This window comes from Taurulus bubalis (assembly GCF_910589615.1).
Source record: "Taurulus bubalis genome assembly, chromosome: 19".
Taxonomy (NCBI): Eukaryota; Metazoa; Chordata; class Actinopteri; order Perciformes; family Cottidae; genus Taurulus; species Taurulus bubalis.
In genome coordinates, this window is record NC_136607.1 from 3,385,676 (window position 1) to 3,397,000 (window position 11,325).

Below are 11,325 nucleotides of genomic sequence, written 5' to 3' on the forward strand. Positions count from 1 at the left end.
GCCTTCCGGCTCAGCTCCCTCTTCACCAGGACGAACCGGTACAGCGCCTGTTTTATTGCTGCAGCCGCACCGATCCGTCTGTCGATCTCCCGCTCCACCTTACCCTCACTCGTGAACAAGACCCCGAGATACTTGAACTCCTTCGCTTGGGGCAGGCAGTTTGTCCCCACCTGGAGGGAGCAATCCACCGGTTTCCGGCAGAGCACCATGGCCTCAGATTTGGAGGCGCTAACTCTCATCCCTGCCGCTTCACACTCGGCTGCAAAACGCCCCAGTGAATGCTGGAGGTCACAGTCCGAGGAGGCAAACAGGACCACATCATCCGCGAACAGCAGAGAGGCGATCCCGAGACTCCCGAACCGGATCCTCTCCGCCCCCTGGCTGCGCCTAGATATCCTGTCCATGAAGGTCACGAACAGGACCAGTGATAAAGGGCAGCCCTGGCGGAGGCCAACACCCACCGGGAACGTGTCTGACTTATTACCGAGGATACGAACACAGCTCCTACTGCAGGCGTACAAAGACCGGATAGCCCATGCCAACGGGTCCGGCACCCCATACTCCCGCAGCACCCCCCACAAAAACCCCCGAGGGACCCGGTCGAAAGCCTTCTCCAAGTCCACAAAGCACATGTAGACTGGTTGGGCAAACTCCCAGGACCCCTCCAGTAGTCTTGCAAGGGTAAAGAGCTGGTCCACTGTTCCACGACCGGGACGGAATCCGCACTGTTCGTCTTGAATCTGAGGTTCGACAAGCGGTCGGAGCCTCCTTTCCAGCACCCTGGCATAAGCTTTTCCCGGGAGGCTGAGCAGTGTGATGCCACGATAGTTTGAGCACACTCTCCGGTCCCCCTTCTTGAAGATGGGAACCACCACCCCGGTCTGCCAGTCCATGGGCACTGTTCCCGACCCCCATGCGACACTGAAAAGGCGTGTCAACCAAGACAGCCCAACAATGTCCAGCGCTTTCAGCATCTCAGGGCGGATCTCATCCACCCCTGGCGCCTTGCCACCAAGGAGCTTTTTGACTACCTTAGCGACCTCTGCCAGGGATATGGGAGAAACCACCCCAAAGACTTCCGGCGCTGCCCCCTCTCCGGGGGACATGTTAGCCGGGTTTAGGAGTTCCTCAAAGTGCTCTTTCCACCGCCCGACGATGTCCCCAGTCCGGGTCAGCAGTTCCCCCCCCCTGCTGAGAACAGCCTGGGGTAGGCCCTGCTTTCCCTTCCTGAGCCGTCGGATGGTTTGCCAGAACTTCCTTGAGGCCAACCGAAAGTCCTTCTCCATGGCCTCCCCAAACTCCTCCCATGCCCGAGTTTTAGCATCCGCGACCATCGCAGCTGCATCCCTTCTGGCCTGCCGGTACCCGTCAGCTGCTTCAGGAGACCCCTGGGCCAGCCAGGCCCGAAAGGCCTCCTTCTTCAGTTTGACGGCTTCCCTCACCCCCGGTGTCCACCACCGGGTTCTCGGGTTGCCGCCACGACAAGCACCGATGACCTTCCGGCCACAGCTCCGAGCAGCCGCGTCCACAATAGAGGCTTTGAACATGGTCCACTCGGGTTCCATGTCCCCAGCCTCCCTCGGGATTTGTGAGAAGTTCTTCCGGAGGTGGGAGTTGAAGACCTCCCGGACAGGATCCTCCGCCAGACGTTCCCAGTTCACCCTCACTACACGTTTGGGCTTGCCAGGTCTTTCTAGCCGACTCCCCCGCCATCTGATCCAACTCACCACCAGGTGGTGATCAGTTGACAGCTCTGCTCCTCTCTTCACCCGAGTGTCCAAGACATACGGCCGCAGATCAGATGATACGACTACAAAGTCGATCATTGATCTCCGGCCTAAGGTGTTCTGGTACCAGGTACACTTATGAGCCACCTTATGCTCGAACATGGTGTTTGTTATGGACAAACTGTGGCTAGCACAGAAGTCCAACAACAAAACACCATTCGGGTTCAGATCGGGCAAGCCGTTCCTCCCAATCACGCCCCGCCAGGTTTCTCTGTCATTGCCCACGTGAGCGTTGAAGTCTCCCAGGAGAACTATGGAGTCGGCAGGCGGCGCCCTTTCCAGGACCCCTCCCACCGACTCCAAGAAGGCCGGATACTCCGAACTGCTGTTCGGTGCATAAGCACAAACAACAGTCAGAGCTTTACTCCCTGCAACCCGTAGGCGCAGGAAGGCGACCCTCTCGTTCCCCGGGGAAAACTCCAACATAGCGGCGCTCAGCCGGGGGCTCGTGAGTATCCCCACTCCCGCCCGGCGCCTCTCACCCTGGGCAACTCCAGAAAAGGACAAAGTCCAACCCTTCTCCAGGAGCTTGGTTCCAGAGCCCACGCTGTGTGTGGAGGTGAGCCCAACTATATCTAGCTGGTACCGCTCCACCTCCTCCACCAGCTCCGGCTCTTTCCCCGCTAGCGAGGTGACGTTCCATGTCCCTAGAGCTAGTCTATGCTGCCGGCGATCGGCTCGCCCAGGTCTCCTGCCTGGCCCGCCGCCCGGTCTGCATAGCACCCGACCCCGATAATTCTCCCCGCGGGTGGTGGGTCCACGGGGTGACTGCTGCTCCATGTTGTTTCTTCGGGCCGAGCCCGACCGGGCCCCATGGGCGAAAGCCCGGCCACCAGACGCTCGCCGACGAGCTCCCCTCCTGGGTCTGGCTCCGGGAGGGTGCCCCGGTTTCCCTTGTCCGGGCGAGGTAGCTATAGACCGTGGGCTGCTATTCATCAGGGTTTTTTTAACCTTGGGAGACCCTACCAGGGGCTGACGCCCCAGACAACATAGCTCCCAGGATCACTGAGCCACTCAAACTCCTCCACCACGTTAAGGTGGCGATTCATAGGATTTTTCTGTCATAACTATTTGTATTTATACCTCGTGAATTTATGATCTTTTTAGTATTGTAGTCCAGGGACTGTTGGTAGTTGGCAGAATATTCATAACACACCCTCATCAGGATTGACACACCGCCATGGTGTTATTGGTCGTAAGCACCAGTTTACTGTAGTGACTCTAGAGGCCGCAGACCTTCACATCATCATTTTATCATCAGGGCGGTGACAAGAGCCGTGTCTTCATTGTGATTTCAGGATGCGCTAAGCCCACAGACCTGAGCGTTATGACTGATGAAGTCTGTCTGTCTGTCTGTCTGTCTGTCTGTCTGCCTGCCTGCCTGCCTGCCTGTCTGTCTGGCCATCCACTGCACCTCAACATTTCCCAGTTGGCCTTTACCGAAATCATCTACCAAAATTCACAAAATTGTGGGAAAGACTCCTTAACATCTCCTGTTTTCAGATCATATCACCAAGCTTTGTTACGTCTTCATTGTATCATGTACAGCAGCACCTTTCTCTCGCGCACACGCGCACACACACACACACACACACACACACACACACACACACACACACACACACACACACACACACACACACACACTGCTCAGCACTCCTTTATATACTGAACATTTACACAGTGTAGCTCTTAATAGAGTTTTGTCAGATTTTTTTTATTTCCACAAATCCCTTTTTGAAGCTGCAATTACATGATTAACTTTGGGAGTTTTGTTTGTCCACTCCACAATTGTTATTACAGACACATACATTTGAAAGGAGTCTCCTGACAAAGAGTTTTCAGCTCCTGTGAAAAAGTGCATTTGGTTTACTGAGTGTGTTTCACTTTCTTTCTCCGTCTCCCTAGAACATCCACGGTCATAAGGGTCCGATCACAGCGGTGTCGTTTGCCCCTGATGGCCGTTACCTGGCAACATACTCCAACGCTGACAGCCACATCTCCTTCTGGCAGGTGAATGACACCCACACACAAATACAGATAAATGCTGATGGTTAGGTCTTTCTACAGAGCTTAACGGGGCAGTTCACTGTAAAATCAGGGTCCTTCAATCAGAGGATCGGCGGTTCAATCCCCGGCTTCGCTAGCCCATGTCGATGTGTTCTTGAGCAAGACACTTATCCCTAAATTGCTCCCGTAGCTGTGCCTACGGTCGTATGATAGAAACGACTATAAAACATCTTGAGGGGGAGAAGAAGGGTTATTTTGCACGAAGACACAGATCTAACTGTCCTATTGGAGAGACGCCGATATTCTGGAACAGTAATGTAATAAATGTAAACATAATGTAAACTTTTAATATATACTTATAATCTAATCTTTACTCTTGTTATAACACGACACATCCGTCTGCGTCAAGAGAGAATTGGATACAGTTACAGAGAATTGGATACATCTACACAATGTCGATTGAGAGCCGATTGTCAGATAAATTCGAGGAACAGCAAGTGTCGGTTGTCTATGGCCGAATTTTGCGACCTGCCTACGTGACCAGGCTAGAGTTCTTATGCAGTGTAGGCGATTGGCTGTATGGCTGTAAGTTAGAGTAGGATAAAAACTTGATTTTAAATCAGTCAAACTTCACCTCACGAGCTCTGCGGTGTCGGTGTTAAATTGTTTTCACTTTTTTAGTTTGGTTCCTGATGACTACAGATGCTCTGCTTTCAAAACATTTGTTTATCGAGTTTTAAAAGATTTTCTTCGATGGTTTCTAGAAAACTCAAGTGAAGATAAGTTTATTATCAGTAACATTTTGAATAATGTGGCATGACTGTGCACAAATTGTATCGTTTATTTATTTTGTTTGTTATTTACATGATATACATTCAAAAACCAACTGTAAATAATTGCAAATAAAAGTTCCAGTGCACAAACAAAATATGAACATCTAAATAAACAATGACACGCGTACACGATAAACACACTTCAGACATCTTCTTCCCAGAACTGTTATTTTGAATGAAAGGTCTTTACGACCTCTGACACGACTGTCTGCAGACACACACACACTAATGGCATTACTGTAAGCATAAACCGCGACTAGCGCGCCGACAAGACGGCTGCTGTGGTAATGAGCTGGCAGACGCTCTGTCGGTGTGTGTGTGTGTGTGTGTGTGTGTGTGTGTGTGTGTGTGTGAGTGTGTGTGTGTGTGAGAGGGGCGGTGTCTTCGCAGGAAACGATAGAGTTTCTACTTGCTGTGTTTTTTCCTACACACACTCATACACACACACTGTGTGCCTCCTTCACAGGACGCATTGACAGAAGCATCACGGGTTAAACTCAATGTTTCCTCAGAGGGTTCAGCACTTCCATCACTAACAGGAACCAGTGATGAGGGTCTATTTTCTAAAATGTTCAACAACTTATTTTTCACTATTGACAGTACAGGTTGTATAGAATCTCTACTAAGTACCACCAGAAAATGGAAGAAGCAGCAGGTTTCAGATTCCTCTGCTCTACCTAGTATTATCTGTTGTTCACAAAACCGTAATATTTTGTGCAAATGCAGGAGACACCGTAAGGCCCCACTATTTCAGTTACAGTATGTTCATCCATTAATGTAATGACCACCAACTAATGATCACTCAATGAACCCGGAGCCTTCGGGGCATTGTGGTTGTGCTCTGTCCAGGTGGTATTCCAGTCATGCCATTAGAACTCGGCGATGAATCGATTTGATAAATTAATTAGAATCCATGGTGTCAGCCGATGTTTAAAAAAAGGTATTTTTCTCTCTGACTTGGGCAATGATGGTACATAACTGCCACAACTACACTGAACTGATATGGGCTGACTGTGGATCAGTGGTGAGTAGGGTCGTAAGAGGATCGGCAGTTCAATAACCGGCTACGCTAGCCAATGTCGATGTGACCTTGAGCAAGACATATCGCAACCCCAAATTACTCCCGTAGCTGTGCCTACGGTGTATGAATGTGGTGTCTGAATGTGTGTATGAATGTTAGTTACTCCTGATGGGCAGGGGCCATCAGTGTCTGAATGGGTGAATTATGAGTATTATTAAAGTGCTTTTAATTTTTCGGAAGACTAAAAAAGCGCAATACAAGTGAAAATGAGCTGATTTCAACTGCTGAGTGTTTGATCAGGTTTTATAAGCGTATTATTGGGCTTGAGCTCACGGTTAGCCTTATCAATTTTCTTAATTAATTTGATCTTACACACATTTATAGATTAAAACCCATCTGCTGATTTAGTGCAGTGTGAAAATTGTTCTACTTTTTGTAAAGTTTGAAAACCTTTGATACCCTCCGGTAACTGTGCGTTTGACCTTTTACAGGCAGAATGTTTAACCAGAATAAGTGTTGATTGATTAATGGGTAATGCATATAAGTGTTATCTGTAGCTTGGCGTGTTCCCTGTCCTTTTCAGATGAACACAAGTCTTCTGGGCAGCATCGGGATGTTGAACTCGGCCCCTCAGCTCCGCTGCATTAAGACCTACCAGGTCCCTCCGGTGCAGCCAGCGTCCCCAGGCTCCCAGAACCACCTGAAGCTCGCCCGCCTCATCTGGACCTCCAACCGCAACGTCATCCTCATGGCCCACGACGGCAAGGAGCACCGCTTCATGGTCTAAACCAGATCTGTATCTCCCGGGTTTGAATCATTGTTAGGAAACTCACTCTGTAATTTATTGAAAAGCTGTGATTGAAGGCTTGTTTACATTAGGTATTTTTTGTTAATACCTACTTGTCATTCCTATTTATTTGATGTTTTTGACGAATGTCATGGATCTCTTTTGTTTCCCACCTAGATTTTTTGCTTTATTTTAGTGCAAAATAAAATCACTTTATTAATAAATGTTTGGAATATTCACTCTGCAGAAACTGGAACATGTTTTTGATATAGGGACTCACAATGAATCAATCTTCTCTCCATTTTCTGTTAAGTATCACACACTAAAACAACCTAGAGTTAATTATTTGTAGTAGACTGTTGAAAATATGTAAAAGAAATTCTCCAGTGCTCTCTAGAATGCTTTGGTACTCTCCGACCTCTTTCAGACAAGTACCCACATTTCAACGTTTGCTTGCGTGTGTGAGACCTTTGGTGTTTGCTTTTACTTTTGTGACACCTTTAAGTCCTTTCCATCCTCTCTTGAGCTTCACGCAGAAATGTGTGTGTATGTGTTTACACCCAAGTGTATTTTCACGAACACACATTCTCACTTCAGACTGCTCTTTCTAAAAGCAGGATCACAATAAATGTTTGAATACTGGAGGTGCAGCATTGCTCACTTCTGACATAAAAGAAGGACAAAAGAATAGCATTATACAAGTCCGAAATCAGTTTAAGTTTTGAGTTTAGTTGCTATGGCTTCTTAGTACTTCTTAGTACCTGGTACCATCCAAGTTCAGTTTCTTACAGAATTATTTGTTTCCTTGATTTAACTTTGCGTTGAGTTTGAACACTTTAGCTCTCAGCCTCTAATACCACTTTAGTTGCATTAAAATGCATGTATTTTGCATCTATTTTGACAAGCTTTATTGCTCGTAGTAAATGTCTAATGGCTGCTTCCTCGCTGGTTTGGAAAAGTCGCACACAATGACCTATTCCAACTTGCGTAGTTGTTGTTTGTGGATTGAAAAACACACATTTACGCTTGTGTTCAATGTGGTCCAAATGAGTCTCTCACCACCTCCAAAGGTTGGTTTGGCTAATCAGATCACAATGCATTGTCATTGCGTTTTGAGTTTATTTTCATGTGGTCAAGCTATCCGGTTGCAATCGGATCACCCAAAATACATTTTAATGTCTGTCAAATGGTTGTTAGTTTGGTGCCTTCAACCTTCCTTTGTGCTATTCAATAACATCCTGTTTCCATGGTTCCCTTTGTCTACATATTGGTCCAAGTTTACACCTTTTCTTTTTCTTTATTTGTCTCCAATGATTGTGTGTCATGCCACTCACTTTCCTCTGGCGTCTTTGGAGTGCCCAACTCACATTGTAAAAACTATAATGGTGGTTCAAATGTTTGATGTATAGCAGCAGCTTCCTTCTTTCTTGCCTCCTTTTACCCCCCTGTACTTTTTGGGCTGATTGTGCATTTGTTTGCAGATGATAACGCTTTATTTGTCACTGATGTACGTGAAGGCATTTTCTTCCTCTTTTGCGGCTTCCCTCTTTAATTCATCCTGCTCCCACATACAGTATATATACTGCTGCGTAGTGTAGTCTGTTAATCTTGTTCAGTTAGCGAAGATCTTGTTTGCTGTATTTGTTGTGGCTAACGTGACTGTCTGCCTGGCACTGACAAGTTCTTCAAATGAGTGAATTTCCTGTTAAAGTCGATTGAAAACTTCATATTTAGAAAAAAATATATATATATCAAAGTATTCTATTTAGATCTTTGAAGATCGTGACTGTCCTTCTTTCATTGGGAGTAACAATAGGTTATTAATGGTCACGTTTACAGTTTAATATTTCTTATTTTATTTTTTAAAGAAAGCTGCATCTGTTCTCTTAGATGTTGCTCACATTACTTATTAGTAACAGGATCTCTTCACCCTGGAACTAACCATATCTATCGCTTCTTATAAGGAATGCAAACAGCTTTAGCATCTAATCTTTTTTGCTGATCTCCAGTGGTTTATCCTCTCACCTTGCTTCAGTGATGTAGAAGTGTACTCCACTGTGTTTCAGTTCACTTGACTTTACAGTTTGGAGTCAGTATTTTTAATTATGTCTTTTAAGATTTTCCAAATGGACTCTTTTTGGTTGGAGACATGTTTTTGCACATTATTCCTTAACTGTTGGTCAGGACCTTTTTAGTTTTAGCAACCTGTTCTCACTCCCTTCTCGTCAAATACCAAAGCTGGCTCAGTGCTCCTCGATGTCTGATACTGACCTATCTTCTATATGCTTTCAACCAACTCCAATGTAAACCCACCAGTGTCATTATTAGACATTTAGAGCAAATTAAGTAATATTAACAGAGAGAAAGTCGGCTTTCCATAGAGCATCATAGTTTGAAGCTTAGGGCTACTGACCAAGCCCCAGTATGTGATGAGTCTGGAGTGTGAAGCTAGTGGTTTTACTGAGTAGAGTTTTCTCCAGAAAGAGAAATATATACAAATACAGACATGCTATTTATAGAGTTAACATTTTCTGACAGAATGACAATTTAAATTTATATTCCAGCTTTAATTCTATATTTTACTCTCTTCCTTCTCCTCTCATCCTCATCTCTGTCCTCCCTCCTGTCCTTCCTCCATCTCCTGTCAGTTTCATTAGGGCTGTCAGAAGCTTCTAACACCGTTACACACCTGTAAACCCGAGCGTGTCAAAGCTTTTCACAAGTTCTTCTTCTCTTTAAAAAATAAATAAAACCTAGCAGCTCGTCAGACGGTTTCCTGAACAAACACACACACACACACACACACACACACACACACACACACACACACACACACACACACACACACACACACACACACACACACACACACACACACACACACACACACACACACACACGTGAAGTCCAGACAGCTGAGATCTTAATCTTTGGTTTTCTCCGCCACTCTTAACAGTTTGAGAAAATATGTTTTTGGCAGCTTCCCTGGGGAGGAAAGGTGAGAAAAATAAAGAAGGCAGCGAGGAAGAGCCGAAGTGTAAGTAACAAGTGGGGAAGATCAGGGCATCCACCCAGAAAAAAAGGAGGTTCTTTAGTGGAGGTAGTGAACCAGAATGTCTAAAAAAAACATTTGTTGTTTCAGCAAATGCAGCAACATGGAACAAAAATAAGACATGTGGTGCAGTTATTGAAAATGTCTCCAAAAACTGCACATGTATTTGTTAAATTGATCTTTACAAATCGCGCTGTTCTGTGACTTGAACATACATATGATAAATATGACAGAAGCATTCCTAAATTGTTTTTGATCCCTCTTGTTCATTTTATTCTCAATAACAAAGGATTTACCTCAGTTTGAAATTTGTCTAGTGTGCAATGACCAGTCTGTGTTCTAAACTGTAAAGTATGTGCTGAACTTAGTTTTCAACATTCAGCTCAGAATTTTCTGTTCAGTTTTGAGAATGTTTTCCTCATTAATTTTGATTTAATTATTTATTGTTTATACAGTAATCTCAATATTAGAGGGCGTGGGTGTGTTTGTGCGCGTTATGTAGTGCATGTATATGAGCTTCCCTTGATGTACCACAGAGCAGGTTGAATCTACATATAAACAACACGTGTTGTGTTATAAATAATGTGTTGTCGTTGACTTGTGTTCAATAAAGATGGAAAACTAAACATGTGCTCCTGTTTTATATTCATATATATTTATTTCAGATTAAGCTGGGTACGTGTTCCTTCCTGATGAAAGTTGTTCTGACAAAAAATGGTGGTATTAAATAAAAACAATAAGAGCAGTAAGAGGGAGACAGTGTTCAGCACCTGTCACACTACAGGTCTGATCTTTTCAGTTATTTGATAGATTATTTTTTGTTAAAGTTATAATCTTTAACATCAGTCGTGGGATGTCCTGGCTCCCTCATGCTAAAGACCCATTACTTATGAATCCAAACTCGAACACTGTTTGTTTGACTCAACCACTTCCCCAGCCCTTTTCCCGCTCCATATTTTTGATCTTTAAAGTATGCCATCACACCCCTGGAGCATGTTCTCTGAGTATTTAATGACGTGGATCAATTTACATTGTGGTTACTTTAAAGACGCTTGCGTCCCATATGAACAATAAAGGGCACCTCTTGCGTCTGCATCAGACTCCCAAGTGGCATGACTAAGCGTTGGTATATGACCCCTTGGGAAAGAGAACAGGCTTTGTGCTGTATCCAACATGCAGCAGCACAAGTGAACTGCAGTCAATGAGCCCTGGCCTGAGAAACACCCACTGCAGACGACGGGCTAAACAGCGCAGAGCCCTGAAGTCCTGTCCCCGCCGCTTTTTATTCAAATTTGACTGATATTGAACATGTCACACGTCTAAATTGCAACATCTTTCACACTACTCGTCCTTAGGTCCCCAGCAAAACTGCAGAGTGTGAAGTAGGTCGGATGGACGGTTCTCGAGATATGCGACACACACACACACACACACGTACACACACGTTCGTAAAGATATCCCTTGCTTTATACTTAGAATACCAGATAATCTTAGCTAAACAGCTGCCACAGGTGGCAATTATGTGGTAATACTAAATGCTTTGTGATAATAGTACATTGTGTTATGCTACGTTACATTATCTTGGAAATTTGGAGTCTGGAATGACGTTATATAACTTACTGGGATTTGCGCCACCCAGGTTAGCCAGTTGATAACGAGGCATATTGCCGCCATTTTTGCCGTAGCAACATGTCCATATAATGAGGTTGGACAGTACTGTGTGTATGACAGCTTTTTTTGTTTTACTGTTGATTGGCGGAGCAGCCATCTTGGTTTTTGAAGTCGGGAATCTGAATTTAAATAGTGTTCCAGTTAAAATTTCAGACTGGAAACGC

The 11,325-nt window shown here is 45.2% G+C and overlaps 1 protein-coding gene across 1 annotated transcript in view; it reads left to right on the forward strand.

Annotated features, from left to right (window-relative positions):
- wdr7 (WD repeat domain 7) overlaps window positions 1-6,605 on the forward strand; it is a gene marked incomplete at its 5' end in the record, with an annotated part of 120,357 nt that extends 113,752 nt beyond the window's left edge. Inside the window, 2 exons of the mRNA XM_079235295.1 lie at window positions 3,696-3,800; window positions 6,235-6,605. Coding sequence (XP_079091421.1) covers window positions 3,696-3,800; window positions 6,235-6,438 — 309 coding nt within the window. The 3' untranslated portion in view covers window positions 6,439-6,605. The remainder of the gene's footprint in view (window positions 1-3,695; window positions 3,801-6,234) is intronic.
- Between the last annotated feature and the right edge of the window lie 4,720 nt (window positions 6,606-11,325).